We start from the raw sequence: 26,769 nt of genomic DNA on the forward strand, positions 1-26,769 counted from the left end.
AACACCAGATTTGCAATGATTATGACCTCAGTATAGTTCTCTACAGTGCTGAAATCAGTCCTTTGATAGAAGTTTGAGAACTTGGTTTTATCACTTAAATTGGATGTGAGGAATGTAACGAGTATCTTTCTTCTGCCCGCCTAACATTTCATTTCATTTCAACCTTTCATTAATCAATATTAAATTACTGTAACACCTGTACTGTTGGAGAGTAATGGTGTGAAGGTTTTCACATCCTGTACCAATTAGAACTTGGAACATTAAATTGCAAGAGGTCTTTGATCACTGTTAGGAATCAAACATAATAATCTACAGTCTCACACACAGATTCTAAATAAACAATATATCATTTATTGATACAACCAAAACATGCAGAACAAAACAGACAATGTAATAGTATATAGTAGTGATGCTCTAAGCCACTTTAGCACTAGCTGTCCATGTCTGTGCTCTGTGATACAGGTCTGGTGACTCCGGTAAATTTAGTGGGATATTCTGATCTGGGGACTAGTTCATGGGTTAAACATGGCCCCTGACGGAGCCAAACACTCAAGTAACCTTCAAATGTCCAAAGCAGGGCTGCAGCATAGGAAACACCTGCTTCCCAACCTTTACCCAACCACCTGTTTTCCTCTTTGTAGTACGTCTGTAGGCATAAACTTGTTGCAAAACCTTGAATCACCGCAGATCACAGTTTGTTCACAAGTGAACAAGTTACTCACAGTTTATTTAGCAAATGCAAAGTCTAGGAGCCAAGTGAGAGCTCTGGACCCTGCAGAGCTAAGTGTGTGGAGTCCTCCGGTGACTCTGTGGAGTGGGCAGTCCTCTAGGATGTGCTGTAGAGTTTGTTTCATTCCACTGGGACACAGAGGAACACAGACAATGGGCTGCACTGATCCTCCCCCTACAGAGGCTGGCGAGACACGGACCTTGCCCAGTCCTAGAGAGGCTTAGAGAGGACCACTCCTTTCTTGTAAAAATGTGGTTATATTTAAGATTCTAAAAGCTTGGAGTAACAAGCAGTCATGAAAGATGATAAAAAAGCATGCTGTGGCTTTTTTCTAAATTTGTAAACTTATCGATAGCGGAGATGAAACCTAAAGCCCTTCAAATGAAGACCTTTCCAGCTTTAACGTATTTGTAAATCACTTTGAAACGTTGTTTTCACAGTTCTCTATATTACAGTTAATGTTACTGATCAAATTGAAAAGAAATACCTAAGAAACAGAAGTTTTTTCAGTGGCTGTGAAAGTCTCCTTAACTTATTTGAAATTTCTAGAACATTATAATGTGGGAAAATACATTAAATGTCTTTTCAACATCAAATTAATCTGTCTTTTGATTACTTAATGTGTTAATTACTGTTATGTTAATTAGAAATTGTAAAATATTAACATGTTCAATAATTATTCTTCATCGATGTGTACTGTTCTCCAAGGTTATTTACAAGTAATTATCAGGATACAATGACTTACAACAGCACCGCAACAGTATTGAAGTCACATAGTTCAGCAAGAGCAGTATTCTGTACAATGCAGATGAAGTACAAAATTAAAAGAGAAAGATCATGATACAGAATATGCATAGAAGGCTCCACAGCCTAAACGTTGCGTTTTCTTTCTTCTCTTTACAGCATGGAATAAACCTATTACTTCTTCCTTTGGAGATAACCTATATGTATCATGTTAAACAGGAGCGCATTAAGGAGTACAAGTGCAATGAGAATATTGAGACTACATTTCCCAGAAACCTCTGAGGGGGGAATGAGCTGCTGCTCTCAGACACCTGACCAGTTGCTGGAAGACAACTGGGCAGGTGGCTGTTTAAAAATCAGGAAACGGAGGCTTTCTTACTCAGCAGAATGATGTTTGCTGTCAAGAGGACAGAAGATGGACTGCCTTGTGTGGTCCAGTCATCGGAGGGAGAAGAACTGACCGAATGCTGACATTTTGGGAAGATACTTTGTTTGGAAGTTTTGAAGAGTCTCTGTGGAGACCAGGTATTAGAGCTGTCTGCTTTGAGCAGTTTAGCTGTCCAATATGCTAGTTAGAGACTAGTGGAAAAATGTAGTCATTACCTCAGATAGGAGTGCTTATTTTGTTTTGGTATTCGATTTGATTCCTTGTACTGTAAATTATTTGCATGGGAATTTTATACCCTTTTTTATACCTTGTGTGTTTGGAGCGTACAGTATATATGCTGTTGTTTTCTACACGTTTGTACAAAGGTTATACTCAGTTACATTGGATTTTCTATGAAAGTCATGAGTGTATAAGACATACAGTAGTTACAGTACATAATCTTATTCAAAGTCCTTTAAAATTGTTTCCTTCTGGGATTGTTTGTACACTGCGAGGACTGGAATGAGGATCTCAACAACAAAGCTTTTGAATGTATCTAGTACATCCAAAAAGTAGGTTTTTTTATACCTGAGCTTGTACGGAGGCTTTTTATTACCACTAAATAGAACATGTGCTCTTATGATGTTTCCTAAAATACCCATACGAAGCTGTAGTTGAGACTCGTAAAGGTTTGGTAATCCCTTTTTTTTATCTTTGGATGTATCGCTTTTTTCCTTGGGAGTTTCAGTTATTAGAAGAACATCTTGCTTACTATTAACATCATAATAAACTATACTATCATGCATGTTAAGCAGTCTGCACTCATTGTGTTCTCTGTAATTTATACATTTCAATGTAGATCCTTTGTCAATATTTGTTTCCTTGAAATATGTTTTTAATTTGTCTATTTTTTCACTACGTCTCTTTTTATTTCTATTTCCTGATTTTTGCTCTTCCTCTTGCTGTGTTTTGGACTTTCTTTTTTTTGGACTGCTTTCTTTACACGCAGAAGAATTGACATCTGCATCAGCAGAGGCTTGATTTACACGATTGTCAGAGTGCTCATCATCCTTTGGGTCACTTTTCACCATAGTTCTAACTTCTCGTGAGGTTTCTGGTGATGCATTTTCAGTTGGGATGGGATTTGCTGTGCCACTGAACTGACTTTTTCTTAGTGATGTATCATCATTCTTATTTACACTTTTGTTTTGCATTTTTTCTGACCTTTGTGGGAGAGTTTTAATGGCAGGTAGGCCCTTCCCAAAGGCTTCAGATATTGGCACGTCTTCTGTGAAGGCAGGACGACTATCATCTACTGTGACAGAGGATTGCTGTGTCTCCATGTCACAGATATCTTCCTTAGAAGTATTATTTTGTGACAGGGATGAAACGCCACTGTCTAATGAACCTGTCTGGCCTGTCAAAGTGAGTAAGTTGTTGCTGGCATCTAAATCAATTGATTCTGGTGGATTTAGGCAGTTGTCTTTTGAATAATTATTTATGTTTTTTTTGCACACAGAAGAATCGACATCTGCATCAGCAGAGGCTTGATTTACACGATTGTCAGAGTGCTCATCATCCTTTGGGTCACTTTTCACCATAGTTCTAACTTCTCGTGAGGTTTCTGGTGATGCATTTTCAGTTGGGATGGGATTTGCTGTGCCACTGAACTGACTTTTTCTTAGTGATGTATCATCATTCTTATTTACACTTTTGTTTTGCATTTTTTCTGACCTTTGTGGGAGAGTTTTAATGGCAGGTAGGCCCTTCCCAAAGGCTTCAGATATTGGCACGTCTTCTGTGAAGGCAGGACGACTATCATCTACTGTGACAGAGGACTGCTGTGTCTCCATGTCACAGATTTCTTCCTTAGAAGTATTATTTTGTGACAGGGATGAAACGCCACTGTCTAATGAACCTCCCTGGCCTGTGTTGCTGGCCTCTGAATTAATTGATTCTGGTGGATTTAGGCAGTTGTCTTTTGAATCATTATTTATGGGGTTATTGTCCCTGAGGGTTTCACGCATATCACTCTGTGAGTGAGTCCCCATGGACTTGCCTCCAGTTGGGCTGTTCTCTTGCCTGCTCTCTGTTAAACTCTCCTCTATACTGTCCTCCATTGATTCACTTTCATTTGAAGAATTATTTGATGTGTCCACCTGAGGATTTGTTTTAGCTTTTGCCTTTCTTATAAATAAACAACCAATCACTTTGTTCAATGGAAAGGCCTTGCCACTACATTCAGAAGCCTCTTTTGTCAGGAAACTGTTTATGTTTTTATCTTTATAGATCGCGTGCACCGTGCTGGGAGGAAAAGCCCACATTTTTTTTAAAATGTTATCTTTCACTTCATTTTCAATTCGTTTTACTTCTTTACTTCCCACTTCCTTCGTCAAATTCTTGATTATTTCCTCCAAATGCTCATCTGTGTATTTCTCTATATCCGACTGGCTTCCTTTGAAGAGAAGAACTGGAATTAAACTTTGGCCAACCTACTGAGCAATTGTAAATTTCATAACCAATTGTTTTTTACTGGAATATAAATTAGGTGTTGTGGTTTTACAAATAAGACCTTCCCAAAGTAAATCCAGGCCTTTATTAAAAGCATATAATGTACTTTGTTTAGCATTTGCCTAATGTCTGGCAGAAAGTTTTGAGACAGGACTTTAAATTAATCTGAAAATAGCCCTAAAGAGTTCATGCTTACATGCAAAGAAGACCTACTGTATGTGCTTCCAGACAGAAAGTGTTACTTCAGCATATCAAAAAAGATTTACTGTGAGACTCGAGAGTTAAAATATCAAAATCAATCCAGATGATTATCTAATAGGAGGGTAGAAGCAGGCAACCTAAAAATGAAATCACCTGCCACCAGCTATTATTAACTACAATCTATACAAGCCCCAAGTCCCTAAGTTCTAACAGCACAGGTCAGGTTATATGTTATTGAAATGCAGACAGATCTGTTGGGTAAGATGATAATAATCAATGGGTAGCTGCTGGTTTAACAGTGAATGTAAAAAGACTACTAGCCTGTGGAGATGTTTAAAATTGAATTGTGTAGGTTGTATATAAATAGTATAAATTGTTTTTTGTAAGGGATATACATAAAGCAGATTGAATGAATAAATGTAATATCCTTGAATAATATGCAGTAAAGGTTTAAAGTTCCTTGGCACACTTACCTGTGCTTGCTTGCATCTGTCCAAATCTCATCTTCTTTTTCTCAGCTATCAGGGGAATAAGCATATTACACAATTGGAAGAACATAAATAACCTATAGTAGTATCCATGGCATTGCACAGACTTCAGTGAGTCCTCATTCTCTTGTTGTTTATTGCTACTTTTCAGAGGTTAAAATGGGGTTCTAAGCCAGCAAGCACAAAAATCCACTTTCAGTAGTGGAGTCTTCCCTACCTGAAGGCTGTTTTTCCATGAAGTTTAAGATCTGAACAGAACGAAATGGCAAAAAAAATCACATTTGAATGCAAAGTGATAATGAGGATGGTCTTCTCCCCTTTCAAGTCTGAGCTTCTAGGCTCTTTTTTCTATACTTAAGTCTTATCTGCAATGTGCGACTGGGTTGTCCACAGGGTGGCAAAGTGTTTATCAGTATATAATGTGAGATGTCTATCTGACCTCTTGTAGACAGCATCATATAATATGTCACAGTCCCATATTTATGCTGTCTGTGGGACATATTTAGAAATCTGAGGTGCCTAGAAGTTTAAGGTCTGGAAACAATGAGACAATCAAGAAGAAACCTGTAAATAGGGAAATGTTTTTCTGGATGGTAACTCTAAGCTTGGCTTCTAACAATTGCTAGCTTTTCTAACTGAGCCATAAAGAGCGATTTGTTTCATGTTGTGTTGGGAACGGTCAGCATCTTGCTCCTGGCATTCCCGAATCCTGTTCTAACTTTAACTTTTATATGCAGAATTCACTAAGCTGGGGTGAGGGCTGTTGCATGCTAGCTTTCAGTATTAATGCTGAAGTAGTCAACGGTGTATTGTATGAGGCTACAATGGCATCTGGTTTTACTCTAGGGCTCATTCTAGTTAGAAGGTTGGAGGTGATAGAGAATGGGGCTCTGTGTGGGTTAGGAATTGTTGCTCTTCTTATATTTGGAAAAAATCACAAATGTTTATCAAACTAAACAAACAGAATAATAAAAATATATAGATAAATGGAAGGAGGATGCAAAATGTTTGCTTCTGACTATGAACAGTAAACATTGCTTTTTTTGTTGTTGTTTTACTTTTTTTGGTGTAATCAGTTGGGTTTGTTTTAGATTTTAATTACCTGCTTTGGCCATGGCTTCATATTCATGTTTATGATTATCTTTCAGGTACTGAATTACAGTTTCATGGACTTTGTTTCCCTTGTTAATGATGATAGCAAAAGCATTCCTGTTTTTGTCCGACTGTGTTTCCCTTGCTTCTATTTCATCCCTTTCAGCCTCTGTTAGCATATCCTCTTGGTAAAGATAGTCCAATAATTGCTTCAGAGAAGGATTATTCATTTTTTCAACAAATGTCTTATAGGAGCTCTGCAGAAACTGTGTACCTAAAATCAATAAAATACAATATGAGTGCAGGACTTACAATTTATGTACTTATTTATATGCAAAAATCATGAAAACATATTGTGTGTTCTTCTTTAAGATTAATCTGGGGTGCCTTTTCCAGGTTCAGGGGGATATTTGGGTGTCCCATTTCTCTGCTAAGCAAGAGTTATATAACACAATCATTACGTGACGCAGCTGTACAGTATACTGTAGAGTCTCGGCATCTGCAAATTTAATCTTTGCAAGTTCGCTTCACAATTTGGTCTGACCGATGATATGCTGGATGGAAGAAGAGCAAAATGGGATGAAACTGAGCCAAGGGTTATGTGCAACTTTCAAATCGGTTCCAAAATAGACTAGGATCATGAGATAAATCTAGCTAGAGAGTGAGCCTCTTCCTGCCCCCTGCCCAAATACCCACTAACTAGCACCCACATCTCAACATGGTCTTGTATGCATATTGTAACAAAAGCTCCAGGTTCTGTCAGCAGCATGGGGAATGACAGGCCGGAGACAACTTTATCGGCTCAATTTTACATGATCACTATAAGTTTTTCTTTAAAATAACACTGATAAGATAAAACAGCAGTAATTAACTTCAAGCCAATGCACTTGTACTTTATCACATAAGGGAGGGTTACTTATGACTTTTAATCACACATACAATATACTGTAGTATATTATATGTCAGTAAAGGGTGAACTTAGCTATAGGTGAATTTGATCATTTATGGTGGTTTTCGCACTGAGCCCCCACACATGTTAAAATCTTACTGTATTTGCATGAAACTGATTTTCCTTAAAACAATGTTGAAAAGTGTATCTTTCTCCAGGTCAACACTTGGGGACCAAGAGGCATAAATACCGCTAGTTCACGTCAAAGTGAAAAACAGGAAGAGAGAAGGAGTTAAAGAGGCAAACTAATATAACTGTGAGGAGCTTGCATTCATGCTATAATGAGTCATTAACACATCAGAGTCACTACCACAGAGAATCACAAAATACCATTTTTATCACACTTTTCAAATATATGTTCATGTTCATTTACTTCAAGAGCACAAAACATTTCCAATGGGAAACTTCTGTTACTCACCATCTTCCATGGTGATAAAGTCACAATTTGTAACTTATTGTAAGACCTAAAATAAAGAACAAAAAAGGGGTTATTTTAAATAAGCAGCAGTTCTACATTAATAGGTTTATGGCTGTCAACTCCTCAAGACCCAGGAAATTCACTGGGAGGGACACAATTAAATTATAATAATTTGTAAATCATTTGTAAATAATTGTCAACATTCATAGCCCACTGAAGCTAAGCAGGTGTGAGCCTGGTCAGTACCTGGTTGGGAGACCTCCTGGGAAAAACTAAGGTTGCTTCTGGAAGAGGTGTTAGTGGGGCCAGCAGGGGGCGCTTACCCTGCAGTCCATGTAGGTCCTAATGCCCCAGTATAGTGACTGGGACACTATACTGTAAACAGGTGCCATCCTTCGGATGAGATGTAAAATCGAGGTCCTGACTCTCTGTGGTCATTAAAAATCCCAGGGCATTTCTCGAAAAGAGTAGGGGTGTACCCTGGTGTCCTGGCCAAATTTCCCATTGGCCCTTACCAATCATGGCCTCCTAATAATCCCCCTCTATGAATTGGCTACATTACTCTGCTCTCTTCCCCACTGATGTGTGGTGAGCGTTCGGCGCACTATGGCTGCCGTCGCATCATCCAGGTGGATGCTGCACATTGGTGGTGGTGGAGGGGAGTCCCCATTATCTGTAAAGCACTTTGAGTGGAGTGTCCAGAAAAAGCGCTATATAAGTGTAAGCAATTATTATTATTATTCAAAAACGAAAAAAAAATGTGCAAAAGTAAAAAAATATCTTAGAACGCAAAACTTAATGTAACAGCGGTTACAGTATCTGTTCAAGATGGTTCTCAATCCTAACACATCCTTTTCCTCTTTCGATTAGGCCCAGACGTGATTTACAAAAACGTCTGGCTTAATGTTAAAAACTCCCGTGGGTCCCACAATAAAAGGTTCGACTGAAGGAGTGTTTACGTTACTTGTAATGAGAACGTAGTGCGGCAAGTTCCTGAAGCGGACTGGAAGTGTGAGTGAGCGTACCGCGGTCTCCTCTAGAGCTCCGTTTTACTCCTCACTGTCAATTTGCTTTTCGTGCTCGTCTGGTACCTGCTGCTTAAACCGTAAAACCTCGGTTTAATGGACTTGGAATTTCCGGACAAGATCTGGGCAATTGTGTCTTGAAATACCGTACTTTTCCCGCAATAACGATGAAATGCACAAATAAAAACAAACAAAGGAAAAATATCAGTGGTGCTCTGTAGGGGTAGGTCATTTGTTCACGCTGAGTGCTTTTTCGTATGCTTTAGCAAATTTTATACAGCATATTTACGACGTATTCAATAGATGTTTATTATAAAAAGGCACAAGAACATTTTTCTTTGTGTTGACTGTAATTGTTGGAAAAAATGAGTTTGGCATATTATACATAATTTCTCATAATTGTTTTGGGCTAGAAAAACGTCATTTGTGATTTAATGATAATTCGGCAGTAACAGAAATATTCAGTTACAAAGGTAGTTACATGCGATGACACATTATACAGCTAAAACTATATTTACACTGTGTTAATTTAGAAATGTATTTGTTTTATAGCTATACTACTTCACTACAAATCATAAAAAACAACCATAACAAATCTCCCTACTTCTCTTTGAAGAAAAGTTACATTTTTATCCCCAAGGTAAACTATAGAATATAAACCTTTTACGAGTTTAGTTCCTTCTGAAATGTAATGCACTTCGATTCGTTATTTGCAGTCTTCTTCCAACGTATAAGGAGAGCATTCTGTTTCCGTTCCAGCTAAATGCCCAAGTTAAGCGCCTAAATTAACTTGAAGTGAAAATAGAGGCGAGGCCCATTGTACTTTGTGATGTTATTTTATTTTCGCTCGTGAGTTATATTTCAATTTGTTTATATTTAGATCCGGCGTCACTTTAACACACGCACGTTTATTACTATTATTTTAAAATGAAACCACAGTCGACAGATGACAGTCCTCCGATCACAAGGCAAAGGGGAACGTCCCAGCACAGTGCATACAGGTCTTGAACAATCTCTGACACAGAACACAATTAAAACTGCATCTAGGCCCGAAATTTAAATTCAGTTTCGATCACAGAAAAAGATCGTGATTACTCCACTACATGTGTTCAGAGCGCATATATTACTTTTTTTAACTAAACAAATAAAACATTATTAAAACACGACTCGGTTATTTACGGATCATGATAACATATTGAAACCAACAGATAGATAAATTACAAAGATCGAGGGGAGAAAAGTTCAGGTGCCTTACCTTCACGAAATAAAATGGCGTTGTGATCACCTGTGAAGACGTGTGGTTACCGTTTGCTAATACACAGCGCCACGTACCGACACAAGACACTAACTAAGCTACGTGTGATGAAGAATAAAATTAAGGTTTCATTAGAGATGAGGCCATTCCTCACATGGTACTTGTGATCCAACGATCTCATCCAGCTGTCTAGACCACATCAATGGACCACAGCTGTGATGTTGACTTCGACCATATTGACTCGGTAACTTGTGCCACACTCCCACCCCCTTTTGAATTAAAATGGTACCCGGTGCCAAGTTCTTCTCAACGATCGATCTAGCCAGTGGGTACCATCAAGTCACTATGCATGAAAGGGACAGACAAAAAACTGCATTTGCAACCCCGGAGGATGCCTTTTGGGGTCTGTAATGGTCCTGCTACGTTCCAAAGATTGATGCAAGCTACCATGCTACCAAGCTGCCTTCAGCCCAGTTTCCTTTAGTCGCTTCAGCACTGTCTCCAGCCTTCCTAGATGGCCACCAAAATCCAGAGAGAACACCAAGATATCATCAGGGTAGACTAGCAAGATCTGGTCCTCAAGGAAACCCACACTGTGAACGGAAGAAGCGCTGTTGGCCGGAACATCTGCCAGAGTTAGTCTATGCCTACAATGTGACACCTCACGCTAGTACAGGATATTCGCCTTACTTCCTTCTGTACGGAGCGCATCCTCACTTACCTGTTGATGGGTTGCTGGGCAACGGGTGGTGCTGGATAAAAGACATGATTGGCTGGTGGTCCACCAGGAACGGTTGAACGAAGCACACGCCCGAGCCAAAGAGTGCGCAGAACAAAAAGCCGCGGAAAGAGTTGCACTGCAAGAAGACAAAGAGTTCTGTCCCCCAGTCAGTGTAGGTCAGCTGGTTTATCTGAGACACAGACCGTTGGGCAGAAATAAGATACAGGATGCTTGGGGACCTACTGTGTATAGGGTGGTAGAGGTGCAGGGTACGACACACACAGTGGAACCTTTGGAGGGTGGTCCTATAAAGTGGGTACACAGGGTTAATTTAAGGTCATGTGTGGGCCCTGTCCCAGCCCCCAGGTGTGTTAGGAACTGGTCCCCCACAGGAACCTCTGTTAGTACCCCTTCAGAGTCTTCTCCAGAATTTGTAGTGTTGGAGGGGGTTTCGCTTCCGAGATTAACTCAGGAGGTGTTCCCCTGAGTCAGTAGATGTTGCTAGTGCTGACCCCTGTGGTAGTGAATCAGAAGTGTTCTCTGAGCCTCTTGGGTTTGAACCTGCTCCTGAATCTACAGGTGCTGTGCAGGTTAGGACTGAGGCTGACACCGAGCCTTCTAGCGCTGAGCCTGCTACCAGCTCCTCTCCTAGTGACCGTGTAGTAAATGTACCTACTCCTGTTCCACGCAGAAGTCGTAGGGCCAATGCTGGGGTGCACACTAATCCTTTTCATGAACCCAAGTCTGTCTGTAATGCGACTCCTTAACTCCACAAGTCTTTTCCCAGATGTTAACAAACTTAAGTGCTGTCCTTTTAAGGGAGGCCGTCAAGGGGGTGAAGGGTTGATAGTCGCCGGGACGTTTACCATGCAGCAGCGGAGAATGTGACCTAGTGGTGAATAGCTGTCTGTTATGCCAGATCCTCTGCGCTGCCTCTTAAATCGCGGTTGCTGTCGGTTGAGTTCAGCGTTCTGCGCATGGGCAGTAGGGACTAGGAAGCAGTGAGTTAGTTTTTTTTTTAGTTACAGTTTAAAAAAAAAAACGAAATTTCTGCAGAGAGTTGTATCGGTAAATACTGTGTTGTTTCCCTATTTACACCCTAAATGAGGTCTCAAATCAAAAGTATTAAAGAGTTTAAGGGGGTATTTCATAGGATTGAGACAAGATTAGCAAGATGGATATTAGATTTTAACCGAGTGGACTGAGGCCGTAGTCAGTTTCTTAGACATCTACTCCGGCTAGGAGTATCTGTTTACTTATTTGTAAGTAATGTGTTTCACATGTTCCTTTATTCTTTACAGAGACTTATGTTTAGTTGTGAAATGGGTATAGCACCGTTTGTTAAGTGTATGCAATTGTAAGTATAATACTGTAACGTCCTCGACCGGTGGTGAGGAGGAAGCGCACCTAGGCGCTCATAGTACCGCGGAGCAGGCTGGGAGTTGTAGGCGGGGAGAGTCTGAGGGTCAGCATGATGACCAGCAGCTGACCCTGCATATGTAAATAGTGTCATAGCAGTTTTAGTGTCCGGTGTAGCCATATCATTGTATAGCCTGTTGTTAAGAAGGACCACCATAACAAAGTGTACGTGTTCCGTCAGTCTCCTCATGTGGTATATATCCTGTGTGTGGTTTTGTGTGTTGGAAGTCAGAAAACTAAAAGCTGTCGCTTGGTTCACTTATCGCATCTCCACTAGTCCTTGGTCCTGGGAGAACCTGTATATGCTACAATACTAATTATCATTGTAATATAGTTCTAAGTGAGGGTAGAGCTGAGAGAGGTGACGGCCTATTTCTGCACGCGCTGCGTGGTGAGGTGTTTAAATTTCAGCTGTAATGTCGTTTATTTATTTTTTTTAGTGTAGATGCGATTTTGTAACGGTTAGATGGAATGTTGAAACCATAAAACTAAAAAGTGTTTTTTTATGTTTTCCCACATGGTAGAAAGAGCCACTACCGTATTTTGTGTAGGCCAAAATATCATTATATGTCATTCCTTTTGTTTTGTTTTTTGTATTATTTTCCAAACTAACAAAACAGATCAGACACCATACTTACCTGGAGATAAAGAACCCCAAAAATATATTTGTGTCCTGTGCTGGTTATTCTTTGCCTGGCTACATATGGCAGTGGAGATTGTATCATCTGTGGATCTGTTGGGCCAGTAGGCAAAAGGCAAATTGTTACGGGGCCAGTAGGCAAATTGGTACAGGGCCGGTAGGCAAATTGTTATGGGCAAGTAGGCAAATTGGTACAGGGCCAGTAGGCAAATTGGTACTGGGCCAGTGTGTCTGGAATGGTGTCCTTAATGTGCTTCATGACCAACCTCTCGAAGCACTTCATGATGACAGGTGTTAGTGCCACTGGTCGGTAGTCATTAAGACATGTCACTGTGGTTTTCTTTGGTATTGGGATGATGGTGGTAGTCTTGAAGCAGATGGGGTCAACGGCTTGGGCCAGAGACATGTTGAAAATGTCTGCGAATACACCCGCCAGTTGATTGGCGCAGGCTCTGAGGACGCGACTGGGTATGCCGTCGGGTCCTGCAGCCTTGTGTGTGTTATGGAGTAAAGAGAAACACCAAAATGAAACAAAAAAATAGCGGTCCATAACAGAACTGTCAGACACTCGTCCATTATATGACCAATCCATACAAGACGTGCAGTCAAAGCTGGTGGCCCTGCTCTCTGTGGTGTCTTATTTCGTACAAGCAGCCAGTTAAGAGCCGCATGAGTTAGCAATGCAGTGACTCCTTTAAATCTTTCGACGCTGGTTTTAGGTGATATTCATATAACTATCTAATCAACGTCACTGTCATGCTGGTTTTTATAAATCTTTTTGTCAGCTGGTGATCTCTGCCAAGAGCGTGTGGGGATATAATATGCCCACGGGGCATGTGAGTCACGGGTGGCTGTGAGTCTGTGGCGCTGCCACTTTAAGACGCAAGGGTGACGCGGTGCGCTGCTCAATTTGCAGACAGTTCGCTCATTCCAGCCAGACAGCAGCTCGCCGGCGCTCCGACACACCGTGCAGGTGAACTACCAGCCACAGTTGTTTCAATTACGGACGAGCAATGCAGTATTCAATCCGCGAAGCCACCTCGGAGGACTGCAAAGACATAGCTCGGATGATCATGGTGAGTTCGCGCCGAGAGAACACGTCGCTCCGACCCGATTTTTTAAACTAAATCAATTCTTGCTCTTTATATTTACAGTAGACTATGAAAGCCCGTTTCCGCCAGCGAGTAAAAAAAAAACCGCGCTATGGTATCTCACATTTGCGACTTTATATCTCACATTTGCGACTTCGAAATAGCCCATATTTTACTGTCTGTCCTTTTGTTATTGCAACGGATTCGGGTTCTAGGGCTTGTGCCCTCGCCGCTCCCAGCCTACTTCGTGCCTCGCTGCATGGGCTCGAACCCAGGTCTTGGCAGCTGAGCTAAATCAGACCTTTTTTAAGTAAAAAAGGACATACAATGGAAATATGTAAAAAGTATAAGTTTCAGCTTTTATAATTGTGAATTCCTCTGGATGTGAAGTGTCTATTTCTTTATCTTTTTTCACATTCTGTCTCCGTTTTTGTATTTCTGGTGTTTAAATAAAAACTTTTTTTAAAAAGCCCACTGTCCACTATTCCATCCAGGTGCTATGGAAGCACATATTTCACTGTCTGTCCTTTTGTTATTGTAACAGATTCGGGTTCTAGGGCTTGTGCCCTCACTGCTCCTACCCTACTTCATGCCTCACTGCATTGGCTCGAACCCAGGTCTTGCCAGCTGAGCTAAAGGAGACCTTTACCAGCATCCTTGTTATGCGCAGGGGAGGGCAGTGCCGTCACCACACTGCAACCAGATCGTACAACCTGTATGTCGGCCGTTCCATTACACTATATCCATGAATCGTACAGGATCATAGGATCTATAGGCCTGAAGCCTTGTCTTGAACAGTGCCCTGATAAAAATCAAATTAATTACACTTTTTTATAGAATCCCATTTCCGCCAGTGAGGCTTCCATAGTAACCGGATGGAATAGTGGACGGTGGACTTTTAAAAAAAGTTTTTATTTAAACACCAGAAATACAAAAACAGAGACAGAATATGAAATACGATACAGAAATAGACGCTTCACATCCAGAGGAATTCACAATTATAAAAGCTGAAACTTGTGCTTTTTACATAATTCCATTGTATGTCATTTTCTACTTTAAAAAAAAGAAGGTCTTCTTTAGCTCAGCTGGCAAGACCCGGGTTCGAGCCCATGCAGTGAGGCACGAAGTAGGGTGGGAGCGGCGAGGGCACAACCCCTAGAACCCGAATCCGTTGCAATAACAAAAGGACAGGCAATGAAATATGGGCTATTTCGAAGTCGGAATTCTGAGATGCTAAATCGGAATTCTGAGATACCATAGCGCGTTTTTTTTTTTTTACTCCCTGGCGGAAATGGGCTTCCATAGTATACTGTATACGGCATCTTTGGAAGAAGCGGAATATTTAAAAACAGCCATTATATTGGCAATGATCTGTTTGCTCTCAGATATTTTTCAGTCCTCAAGCGAGATGGGTTACCGTTCACCGTGAAGGGATTCAGGCCTAACATATTTTTTGAAGGCAACAGCTGAATTCCTGCCTTCAAGCTGGATGACGTAAGCAAAGCGAAGTACAGTACTTCTGCTGTGACTGAACAGGAATAGCTTGTGCCTGGGGTCCGACTTCCTTCGCGCTGGGAGAGACGGGAGAAATGGGACATGTGTGTTAAATGACGGTTTCTCCCGCTTTGCCGCAGTACCCGGATCCCGAACTGGATCGGAATGCAGTGCAGTACGAATTCCGCGCTGAAAGGCAGAATTAAAGAAAAAAAGAAGGTTCACCAGCCAAAAGGCTGTGTTATTTCTTTTTTTTCCACTTGTCAACGTGGAATTAACCCTTAGGTGCCGCTTATTAAGAATCGATGGGCGAGGCATCCCATTTGTTTTAAGAACCTGTTGGCCTCGCATGAGCGGAGGCCACTGGGACTGGTCTTGCTCATTGCTCCTGGGAGTTTGCTGTGCTTGAGGTGTGGGACAGCCACACACTCCTTGCTCTCGGGGCAAAGGAGTCCTGAATCGATCCCCTTAAGTCAACCCTTCTGGCCGCCCTGGGTTCTCCTTTTTGCTGTTGGTTATTCTGCTAGGTTCAAGCACACTGCTGGAGCAACTTCAGTTACCTCCCGGGATGCTGAATACTTGTGTCTTGGGCTTTGCAGGAGCTGGCTAGCTATGAGAAAATGTCTGACCAGGTGAAGATAACGCAGGAAGGTAAGAATCCCGGACGGAATCGTCTGTCTGTGTGGCTCAAGGGCTGGAGGGGTGGAGAATCCCCTTACCAGCGTTATCGAGGGCTGGATGTGTTGCGCTTAATGATGTCGGGAAAATCTGCAGACCATGACGGAATGAAAGGCAGTTGAATTGTGCTTCATGACGTTGTTACATTTTGTCCAGAGGTCCTGCAGTGCCAACAGAAACTGACTGCAATCCTTCCTTTCTTCTTAATCTGTAGTCCAGGAGTTGAGAACCACTCCATTGCAGGAGTTGAGCCTTTCTGGTATATGAATCACTGTGATGATCCTTAATTGCTTACTTATCACCTCAGTGGAATAACAACATGGAATGGAAGAGCCTAGGTTAACCTGGATCATGCTGCTGTTATGTGACCTTCTTAAATCACATCCCTCTGGCCATGGGCTCCAATGGGATTTGGCACAACTGCGCCCTTGATTATTTAATTGGATTTATTAGATGATAAATTAGACCAAATTTCAGGTCTGGCAGGCCTGATTGGCCAGCAGGACACTGTTAAGGGTAGTGAGATCACAATGAGCCCAGGACGTGGCCATGATCAAGCCAGGTTATGTCTTGGAGTGACCACAGCCTCTTCACACCTCCTTGAGCTCCTGATGATGTGAATTGAATAACCATTGAATTGGCTGGACACATGGCACCCTGGTACTGCTGACCAATGTCCTTCTCTCCCCCTGCAGTGCTGGAGACAGACGGCTTCTCCAACCACCCCTTCTTCAAGTGCCTGATAGCAGAGGTGCCAGAGGAGCACAAGAGCAAGGAAGGTAGGTGGGCCCTTTCCTCCTCTGGACTGGTCCAGTTCACTCCGGTCTGTGGAGCTCCGCGATTACAATGGCACCTCACTCACCCATGTGTTCTAAGCTGATAGCCAGGCTGCTTTCAGGAAATGACTGGATGGGATCCTTGGATCAATTAGCTTTTACCAACCAAACGGGCTGGATGGCTGGATCAGAGATTCTGGAACTAGATGGCTTGAATGACCTCACCAACCACCTTATTTAAACTCACAATGCCCTGTCTTGTCTTTGGCGTGTTTGCTTTGATGGCCAGGTGATTAAGCTGGTTCATAGCTCATAGCGAAAGGCTGCAGGACTCTGATCGGTGTTCCCCTGGCTGTGTGTCTGTGTCAGGGCACAGCAAGGTGGGCTACGCGCTGTACTTCTACACCTACAGCACCTGGAAGGGCCGGGCGGTGTACATGGAGGACTTGTATGTCATGCCTGAGTACAGAGGTGAGTGCGGGGGTCTGGTGTTGGGGGGTGCTCAGGAAGGAGAAGCCTGTTGTGCTTCTGTTGTGCTTCAGAACCACAGAGGGGCTCGGAATTCAGCTTGGGCTGACCATACCCAAGCCTGACCACACCTGGCCTCTCAGATACTGTGGAAAGCTGTGTTCATTGGAAAGTCCGGTGTAGAGCAAAAAATCATTCTGCCCATGTGACACATGGGTTCACACGGTCCATTTCTATTTATATGGTCTATTGAAGGGTTCTCCATCCTTGGTCTTTGGGAGCCCCAGCAGGTTTCGTAGGTCACCTTAAAGTGTGCAGCTTCTAAGGGTTTGGAATAACTTGACTTTAAATACCCTTCAGCTCTCCACCAAAATGTGTCAATTGAGCAATTTACTTAATTCAGTAAGTTCATAATCAGTAGGTTATGAGGGCTCCTGATCTTTAAAACATGGTGATTTAGTATAACCTATAACACTTCCTGAACTGGGGGTCTGCAGACCAGCATTGCAGATTGTTCTTCTTCCTTTCTGAGGATCTGTATAGACAGTGTATAGTTCCAGAGTAGATTTCCCTGAACTTGTTATCGAGGGGAAAAGTATTGCCTTACGTTAAGATCTTGCAAGTGTAATGCATTGCTTTGTGTGGGTCATTTTCCCTCATGGAGGTGTTGGTGCTGATGAAAGCTGACGTCTCTGTCTTGCGGTTGCAGGGAAAGGGCTTGGGTGTGCACTGATGAGAAGAGTGGCTCAGGTGAGTGCCCACAGCTCTGCTCGTCGCCTGCAAGCCTCGCTGCATGTGCTGTCTCTTTCGAGCGCTGCGCTGCCAGTGTGTCACGTCTTGTGTCTTTTGCTCCTCTTTTGGTGTGCCCCCGTCTCCCTTTCTGGAATGCGGTGTGGTATGACTCCATCTTGTTTTTGTTCTTGTGGTTTAAGGAGGCTCACACATTCACAGCTTCTGGGTCACATTTAAAATGCTGGCTTTCGTCCTCAGAGTCCTGACGTGCGTCAGATGAGGATTTGTGGTCTGATTTTGCCCTTTACTCCTCTCTTTGGTCAATTTGATCTCTCTTGTGCTGCAGAAATCGAATGACGGTCCTTCAGTGACCATGATCCTAGACCGGGCAGTAGACTTCCACAGGAAATCAAGGGCAGGGTCATTGGCGGTAGTTATAACCCAGATTGAAAACCATTTTTCTGCCCTGTTGCAATGGTTTTTTTGTATTATTTTGTCCTGAAAAGTGCCTAACCACCCCTTTAAGAATAAGTGAACATTTTTAACAGAAGAGTTGAACGTTAGGGAAGCGATACCTACGCCATTGTGTTGTGACTATCGGCCTTCTGCGTGAGCATCTGCGTCCCTGCAAGGTCAAACAGCCAGAGCCTGCTGTGTTTGTGCATGCTCCTTTTTGTGCTTACTGTTGTTTAGCATGCGTGTTGCGTTGTGTCGTGGTCGTCTTTTGGGAGTCTTGGCTTTTTGTAAAACCGGAGGTTCCTTGGAGAGGTACGATGTCACGGAACATGAATTCGCTTTTGCTGGTGGAGGACTGTGACGAGGAGTGCGACCAAGTATAGATCCCGCTGCGCACGTGGAATGAATCCAACTGTGCAAAATGAAGCAGGAGGATCCCTGCTGGAAAAGGCTGAGGTTGCTGCTGAAAGAGGTGTTAGTGGGACCAGTAGGGGGCGCTGACTCTCTGTGGTCATTAGAAATCCCAGGGCGTTTCTTGAAAAAAGTAGGGGTGTTATCCCGGCATCCTGGTCAAATTTCCCCATGGCCTCTACCAGTCATGGCCTCCTAATAATCCCCCTCTCTGATCTGGCTTCATCACTCTGTTCTCCTCCCCACTGAGAGGTGCTGTGTGGGGAGAGTACTGGCGCACTCTGGCTGCCGTCGCATCATCCAGGTGGGGCTGCACACTGGTGGTGGTGGTGGAGGGGATCCCCATTACCTACCTGTAAAGCGCTTTGACTAGAGTGTCCAGATATAAGGGATCATTATTATAACCCCGGATGCAGAGGTGTGTCTCCTAACGCCAGCGCAGGCGGCCTTCACCGAGCTCTGTTTTGTGTTGTCGTGGCTGCAGGAGGGAAAGGTGGCTGGCTGCTCTCAGCTCAATTTCGCCGTCCTGGACTGGAACACGGGTTCCCGGGACTTCTATGTGAGCCAGGGTTGCTGGGACATCACTGACAGCCTGGGGTACCACTTCATGCGCTGCGAGGGGTCTGCTTTCGAGCTCCTGGCACAGGGGCAGCCCCAGACATGACGTGCCCTTACCAACATGGCTGCTGTCGGAGACGTAGAATTCAGTGCCGAAAAAGTAGAAGGAAAAAAACGTATTTCAGCTGTTGAGCCTTTCTCGGGCGTCTCCCCGCAGCCAAAATGTTCTTTCTTTCAAGTTTTCAGTGTGGATTTAATCTCTGTTTGTTCCTTTGCAGCACAGACTCCAACAGACCCGTTATGTAACTCCATATGTAGCAGGAGGTCCAGTATATACTGGTGACAGTAGGGCAGAATGGTCATAGGAGCTTATTAGGGATCTGTAGTATGTGTAGACTGTTTCAAAAGTGTTAGTCTGTCTAATGTAGTTTACATAGAGGTAGCCGTGCTTGAGAAGTACAGTATTCTTGAACCTTCTACTGTTTACAAGTATACAGTATCCATCTAAATACAAGTGGCTATAATGTGGGACTCTTTATCCTCTGTATTTGTAGTTAGTGGTTTTAATGGGCTCCCTGTGCCAGTTTCCTATACCGTGTGTGAAGCAGTCCTTGGAATTTTACTGTGTGTGCGTGGCAGTCAGTTACAAAGCTGGTATCTCACAGTTTGACACTCTGGAAATACATGTGAGGAGTGGGGTGTATTTTTGTAATATTTGTGTAATATTTTGCCGAATTCGGGGCGTTAGAAGACCAGCGGTGGATTTCATTTCTGGAAGTGACACGAGACGGGGAATCACCCGAGGGTGCTCTGGCTGTCTGCTCAAGCTGCTGAAGCTTGGGTGTGCTTCTACCGTCTCTCAGCAATGTCGGCCATGACAGGCCCTCTGTATAATAAAGAAGGCTGCTGTACTTCCGAGTGTGGTGGTGTCTATGATTCGGGGCTCTGTGCTGACCTGTCCAGCCTCAGAATCGTTGCGAAGTCTGGCTCTGGGGAGTCCGAGCTGTTGCCGTGCTCTCTGCCTGTGTCGGCGTCTGCTGCTCTGTCCGTGGCTGGTCTGTCTCTGCCCTCACAAAGGATGGCTTGGCTGTTCTGGCACGATGTGTCCGGGGGGCCCCGCGGCGGGAGAGTGACCCCCATGTTGTTGGTTTTGTACCCCCCCCCCCGACGCAGATCGCCCGGCAGAACCAGTGTGCCCGCCTGCAGTTCGCGGTGCTGGACTGGAACAAGCCGTCGCTGGATTTCTACACCAGGCAAGGTGCCCAGGACCTGACTGCCAGCGAGGGCTGGCACATACTGCGTTTCGAAGGGGTGGCTCTGGACACGCTGGCGCAGGGGGCACCCAGCAGCTGACCGGCATCTCCCTTGTGCCACACACTCCCTATTAAACCCCCCCCCCACTATCCAGAATAAACCCCTTAAATCTTGCTTTTAAACTACAGCTCAACGAGAGCACCCTTCAGACAAAATCATGTGATTTCGGAATGACAAAAGAATCAGTCTGCTGGAGGATCTGGTATTGATTTCTTCCTGTGTGATCACCCGTTTCATCAGTGCAGCATTGATTGTCATTGTTATTATCAGCTCGCATTTATACTACGTCAATGCAATGCACAATGTGAAAATCGATTTTTTTTATTTAAGTGAGGTGTTTAGGTTAGATCAACATGATTATTTTTATGCGAGTGTGAATCGACGGCTGATTTACTGAATGGCCATTAAGTGGTGTGAATGAGGCTGCTTTTCCCCCAGATGCCTGAATCTCAGCACTCATTTTCTCATTTCTAATCTTTGTAAGTTTACAGAAGCCTAAATAAATGTCCTGTGCCTGAATGGACACGTTGTTTCCTTCCTGAAGTGCAACATATACTGTACATATGGTGAAGTGGGACATGTATTTATCTCACTTATCCAGCACCGCAATATCACCAGTGGAGCACATTGTGGGAGGTGTTGCTGGGGTCTGTTAATTTAGCCTTCAACCAAAGTTAGGCTAAGATGCCATAAAGCTGACTTGCTTTAGCAGCCCCATTGACTTAACACTACATAATAAAAGACAGGAACAACACCCACAAACACACCACAAACAAGATAAAGCAGATGAATGTCTGCTGCATATCAAAGGACAGAACCTAGAGCAAGACCGAGCCGGACAGGACAGCACTCCGATTGTGAGACAAACTTCTTTCTGACTGTATATAAGAGCCGGGAAACCCTTGCAGTGTCTGTTCTTTGGGGTAGACCCAGCGCTCGTTGCTGTCATTCTTGAGCTCAATAAAGCTGAATCTGCTCAAGAGTGTGTCCTGCACCTCTGATGAAGAATTTCCCACAACAATGGCAACAATGATCAGTTAATCGGTCTATGTATGGTAGCACATTTAGAAGGATATGGAGTGGTCACTGTACGTTACTGCTGTGTTGTCAGGCTGTTCTCTGGCTTGCTGCTAGATGGTTGTGGATCTAGGCAATGGTTTATTCAATGTCCAGTTCCTTCAAAGACGTGTCGCAGATACATCTTACCTGTTGTGTTAACTGTTTCTGCTTCATGCTGTCATGAGTTCTCTTGCTGCCATAGAGTAGTGTGAAGGTTGTGACACAAAATCACAGTATCGGAGATTAATGCACATTTTCAATCTCGTTCGATGTTAGTAAAATATCTTTTGCCTGTTTGACAGTCCAGCTTTTTTGGAATTGTACTAATTAATTTGGTAATTATTGTCATCCTTTAGGATTTCTGAATCTTGAGATCTCAACGTTAATGTTTGAGAGAACAATCATGCTGTGTAAGACAAACAAATATATGAACGTCTTATTTTTTTGGTGTAATTGCAATCATCTTTGTTATTGTTAACATTTACAAGCAGAGTGACTAAAACAGCTCTCATTTCCTGTACTCAGTGTATCCATATAATATCAACCAAAAAGATATAAAAATAGTACTACCAGCTAGGGGCACATCTTCTATGACAATAAGTGTGACTTCTTCCTCATTTTAAAAGTAGTCAAATTCACTTTGAGGTGCCATGAAATATCGTCCTTCTCATTCTTTAGGGACATTTCATTATTTTAAAGATATCTGTAATTTGGATTCTTTAAAGATATTCCAAATGCATTTCTGTGAATTAACCCCCAATTAAAATACAACATATGTTTTAATCTCAATGAATACATCTGTACATTTTCTTCCTATACTTTTAAATTGGACTCCTGGATTTGAAGTATCATGAAGATAAATATGACTTTGGATCTCGTCTACTGTACCTCAATGCTTTTCAGATATAATAAATCATTCAGAGGCACGTGGAGCTTCTCCATTCTGTTGTGAACTTCAGAAGTTTAGTCCTGCCTTCTGTTATGATTTACTTCCCTGTTATGCCATCCCCAACTCTGCCTGTGCTTCTTGTCTGAAATCAACTTTAACGACAGGGGTCAATGGACTTTAAACTGTGGTGCAGCCTGACACACAAGGACCACACACAGCAGGAAACACAAAAGATCACTTAATTCGAGGATTCAGGAGAAAGGTAGGAAAGGTTGATATGCACTTATAATGTGTTGCTATGTTAATAGTGTCCATTGTTTCTGGTTGAGCTCTGAATGAGACCGATTTGGTCAAATCTCATTGATTGTTTAAGGCTCTGAAGTTCTATTGGGATTGGTAATTAACATCTGCCCTGAGCTCATTTGTGGGTAACTCAGCGGTGCTAACCGGTTAGCTTTTAAAAGATGTTTACACAGAAATAAGGGAGCACCAATGTAATATGTAACCTGAGAAGAGAATTCTAGGAATTTATTGTTAAAGTTTTATTGAAACATTTAAAGTCTCCGAATCAGCCATGAAACACCAACAACACAAGTGGAAAATACAGTTAAGTGCCTCTAATACTGAGAACAGGGGGAATTTATTTACACATAGGATTGCAGGAGTCTGGAACAAGCTACAGAATCAGGTTGTTGAAACAAATATTGTAGCAACCATATGAGCATGATGATCTGCACAGCCCTGTCCCATTTGTAACATTCCTGACGTTCTAATATACTATGTACAGTTGTTTATTTTCCAGGGAAAGTGAGTTTTTTTCCAGCACCAGAGGAAGACATTGAGTAACATGACAGGTAAATTGCTCCCATGGGGACGAATAAAGTATTTTGAATTGAATTGAAATCTTCCACCCATCCAATTTTTAACTGCTTTTTCCGGCTCGGGATCCCCAGGGGAGCCGGAGCCTATCAAAACAAGCAGAGGGCACAGGGCAGGGTGCACCCTGGGAGGGACGCCAGTCCATCGCAGGACACACACACACCAAGGCCGGTCTTCCCAGAAACCAATTGACCTACCAGTATGTCTTTCGGACTGTGGGGTGGAAACTGGAAAACCCGCAGGGAACCCACTGGGAGAACATGCAAACTCCATGCAGATAGCAGCCCAGGAATTGAAGCCAGGCAAATGATCTTAACATATTAAATATTATTATAACAAGCAGGATGTTTGAAATAGGGAATCACGTAAAAGGAATTCTGGACTATATATCCTGATCTGAATCTCATATAAATCTCCCATCCGTGATCTTTATTTATACGTCAGCGTTGCTCATATTTTCTTATGATACGGGCCCAGTAAAAGTGGCCGAATTGGGGCGGTACACTTCTGAACAAGCACAGCCGCGCGGTGTGGATGAGCTCTGAGAAGAGAGGAAGAGGCAGACGCTCTGTGCCTTTAACCGGCGGACAGGTTGTCCGGCGCAGATGCTGTGACACGCGCCGATCTCTCTCCGCACAGACTCCGCCGCGGTCAAGGAGCTGGTGTCCAAGTGCCTCGCGGCTCGCGGCTTCGCCTACTGTCCCTACAGCCACTTCCCCGTGGGCGCCGCGCTGCTGACCACAGGGGGCGCTGTGATCACAGGTGAGAGCAGGGGGCGGGCTCAGATTGCACGTCAGTGTGCGCTGCTGGCGATAAGTACCTTTTAAGACAAAGCGCGCGATGACTTTGCTTCTGTTGTTACTGTCGGAGGTGATAGTGTAGTAGCTACCGCATTTCGCTGGGAAATACTGGAGATGGTGCTTATAAAGAAGTGACAGTGCAGGTTTGACACATCTATCAGTCTTGCCTGATCTATCAGTCCAAACATCCATACATCCTACCGAAACAGTAAACCTAGAGATCTCCTCTCATAGAAGGTTATCCACTTCCAGGGGACATCTGTAGTGTTGGTTTCACTAGTTAGTAGCAGTTTGACTGTGGCAATATGAGCAGTTGGCAGTTTGCTTGTGGGTAACAGCTCAGTAGCTTCTTGTGGTTTGAATCACACTTCCTGTTGGTGTTTGTTATTTATAAATACGCAAACCACTGCGTATAAACCCTTGAGGCTTCCTGAATCGACTCGATCAGCCATCCGAGCCGCCGAGACACTCCTCCAGATCGCTTAGATTGGAAAGATTGCCTTTCCTCCCACAGCCGAGGAACATGCCGGGTTTGCTGCTACTTCACAGCCCTTAGTGTTCCCACTACTTTGGACAAGATGGGTCATTCCAATGAAATACCATTCTCTGACATTCTGATCCCCACCAGGTTGAGTCAATGTGCAATAAAAGCAGCTTTTCTTCTTCCTAAAAGAGTGCAAGGCTACAAATCTGTGATGTTGTGGTGGCCAGCAGGAGGACCTAGGCCCATAGAGGAGAGTAGTTTCCTTCACTCCTCTCCTCTATGGATCTCCTTCACAAACCTGACGTCTTTTTGTGTGTGTGTGTGTGTGTGTGTGTGTGTGTGTGTGTGTTGGGGGGGTGTCTGCTACAGGGTGCAATGTGGAGAACGCCTCCTACGGACTGTCGGTGTGCGCAGAGAGGACAGCCGTGCAGAGAGCCGTGGCAGAGGGCTACACCGAATTCACCGCCATCGCTGTCACTTGGTAATCAGCGCCGTCTGTGGTAAAAGCCATACCAACCGGGTGAGGGAGAACTGTCCTGGTTTCTTGGAAATCTGTTCATACCTAGCGACCTGGCCACTTGCTTTTGCTAGACACTTTTTCTCAGTAAACCTCTCTGTGGTCATTAAAAATCCCAGGGTGTTTCTCTAAAAGAGTTGAGGTGTTACAGTACCTGGCGTCCAGGCAAAATTTCCCATTGGCCTTTACCAGTCATGGCCTCCTAATAATCCCCATCTCTGAACTGGCTTCATCACTCTGTTCTCTTCCCCACCGAGAGCTGGTTTGTGGGGAGAGTACTGGTGCATCATCCAGGTGGGGCTGCACACTGGAGGTGCTGGAGGGGAGTCCCCATTACCTGTAAATCACTTTGAGTGGAGTGTCCAGAAAAAGCGATACATAAGTGTAAGGAATTATTATAAAGTATCCATGTTTCTGCTGATATGCTCCAGTGTCCAATCTGAACAAACCAATAAAAGGCGCTCTTGAACATGAGTGGCTGGGCGGGTCTGCACCCTGCTGAGCAATTGCTTCCTCCTCATAGTGCTCTGGTGTCTGTGCTCTGCAGTGACGTTGAGGACAGCTTCGTGGGACCCTGCGGGGCCTGCTGACAGGTGCTGCTGGAGGTACGTGTGTGAGTGAGGGGTGTAGGGTAGGTGATGGAGGGGCTATTCCCAGCTCATGGGGCTTTTCAGAGCTTTCATGAGTACCTGGGCTATACCATCCATAGGGAAAGTGACCATTATGGAGTACTTGGAGCACATCTCAGCAGAGATGCTGCTCGAAATGGAGACAGTCTCATGGGCACGTCTGACACAATGCACTTTACAAAAGAATGAAAAGAAGTTCACTTCTTTGCTAGCTAGCATAGTTTGTTGACCAACAAATCTTATCCAATTGTTTCTGGAAACATTTTCAACAATCAAGCCGACACCCACCGCCCTTGGTGTAGTGGTCAATCGTTCTGAGGCCTAAACAAACTGCTCAGGTCCTTGTTTCAGAGCTGGCCCTGAGGCAGTGGGTTAGAGTGGAGCGCCGGGGATGTGGATCGGTTCGGCTCTCCAGACGCAGGGATAAAGCCCGCTGTGTTCCCTGTGTTGGCAGTTTGGCCAGCAGTGGGATGTGTACCTTGTCAAGCCGGACAGCTCCTTCAGGAAGACCAGCCTGCTGGACCTGCTGCCCCTGGCCTTCTCTCCCTCGCACCTGGGCAGGAAATAACACAGCCCCTCCCCCTGCTCAGGCGGAGCGGTGGCTCTGTGGCTCAGGATCTGCACCTGTGCCTGACTCAAATCCAACGGCCGGCAGAGGAATCCTACTCCGTTGGGCCCCTAAGCAATGCCCTTAACCCCAACTGCTCCAAGGGTGCTGTATAAATGGCTGACCCTGCACTCTGACCCCAAGCTTCTCTCCCTGTCTGTGTGTCTCATGGTGAGCAAGCTGGGGTATGTAAAAAGACGAATTCCTAATGCAAAAAATTGTATAGGGCAAATAAAGTGATCTTATCTTATCCTTCAACTCTGGACTCTGAACTCTTTACCTCATCACTAGGTAATCGGGCAGGGGCTGGAGAAACTAGCAGAAGAGAGGTAAAGAGATGAAAAAACACAGAAGGGGACAGTCACAA

The 26,769-nt window shown here is 43.7% G+C and overlaps 2 protein-coding genes and 1 long non-coding RNA gene across 5 annotated transcripts; 2 read left to right on the forward strand and 1 right to left on the reverse strand.

Annotated features, from left to right (window-relative positions):
* Positions 1-328: 328 nt before the first annotated feature.
* Positions 329-9,846, reverse strand: LOC148672354 (uncharacterized). The gene is made up of 5 exons (XR_015935772.1): positions 9,781-9,846; positions 7,501-7,546; positions 6,144-6,407; positions 5,027-5,071; positions 329-4,296 (listed from the first exon to the last, which is right to left on the reverse strand). It is a non-coding gene; the product is annotated as an uncharacterized LOC148672354 (long non-coding RNA).
* A 1,706-nt stretch (positions 9,847-11,552) lies between these two features.
* Positions 11,553-21,057, forward strand: LOC148672355 (thialysine N-epsilon-acetyltransferase-like). Of its 3 annotated transcripts, XM_088628070.1 has the most exons (7): positions 11,553-11,569; positions 13,477-13,636; positions 15,745-15,796; positions 16,519-16,602; positions 16,969-17,070; positions 17,777-17,817; positions 19,151-20,135. In XM_088628070.1, exons 2-7 carry the CDS (start codon positions 13,574-13,576, stop codon positions 19,328-19,330), a joined length of 522 nt encoding a protein of 173 aa, XP_088484196.1. In that variant the 5' UTR covers positions 11,553-11,569; positions 13,477-13,573; the 3' UTR covers positions 19,331-20,135. The 3 variants fall into 3 exon arrangements, with proteins under 3 accessions (XP_088484196.1, XP_088484197.1, XP_088484195.1); XM_088628071.1 differs by lacking the exons at positions 11,553-11,569; positions 19,151-20,135 and adding an exon at positions 20,398-21,057 and having other exon boundaries at positions 13,430-13,636; XM_088628069.1 differs by lacking the exon at positions 11,553-11,569 and having other exon boundaries at positions 13,437-13,636.
* A 1,588-nt stretch (positions 21,058-22,645) lies between these two features.
* LOC148672356 (cytidine deaminase) lies at positions 22,646-26,660 on the forward strand. The gene is given in 6 exon segments (XM_088628072.1): positions 22,646-22,748; positions 23,289-23,340; positions 24,005-24,127; positions 25,019-25,130; positions 25,714-25,771; positions 26,250-26,660. Coding segments are annotated over 5 exon segments (414 nt in total). The 5' UTR covers positions 22,646-22,748; positions 23,289-23,333; the 3' UTR covers positions 26,364-26,660.
* The last annotated feature ends 109 nt before the right edge of the window (positions 26,661-26,769 follow it).

The sequence above is a fragment of the Lepisosteus platostomus genome, chromosome 4, assembly GCF_059453375.1.
Source record: "Lepisosteus platostomus isolate fLepPlt1 chromosome 4, fLepPlt1.hap1, whole genome shotgun sequence".
NCBI lineage: Eukaryota > Metazoa > Chordata > Actinopteri > Semionotiformes > Lepisosteidae > Lepisosteus > Lepisosteus platostomus.

Excerpts from the sequence above, each read along its gene's own strand:
- LOC148672355 (XM_088628070.1), top strand. The coding sequence starts at position 13,574 with ATGCAGTATTCAATCCGCGAAGCCACCTCGGAGGACTGCAAAGACATA. Across the intron at positions 15,797-16,518 it reads GGTGAAGATAACGCAGGAAG|TGCTGGAGACAGACGGCTTC; the intron begins GTAAGAATCCCG and ends CTCCCCCTGCAG. Across the intron at positions 17,818-19,150 it reads TGATGAGAAGAGTGGCTCAG|GAGGGAAAGGTGGCTGGCTG; the intron begins GTGAGTGCCCAC and ends TCGTGGCTGCAG.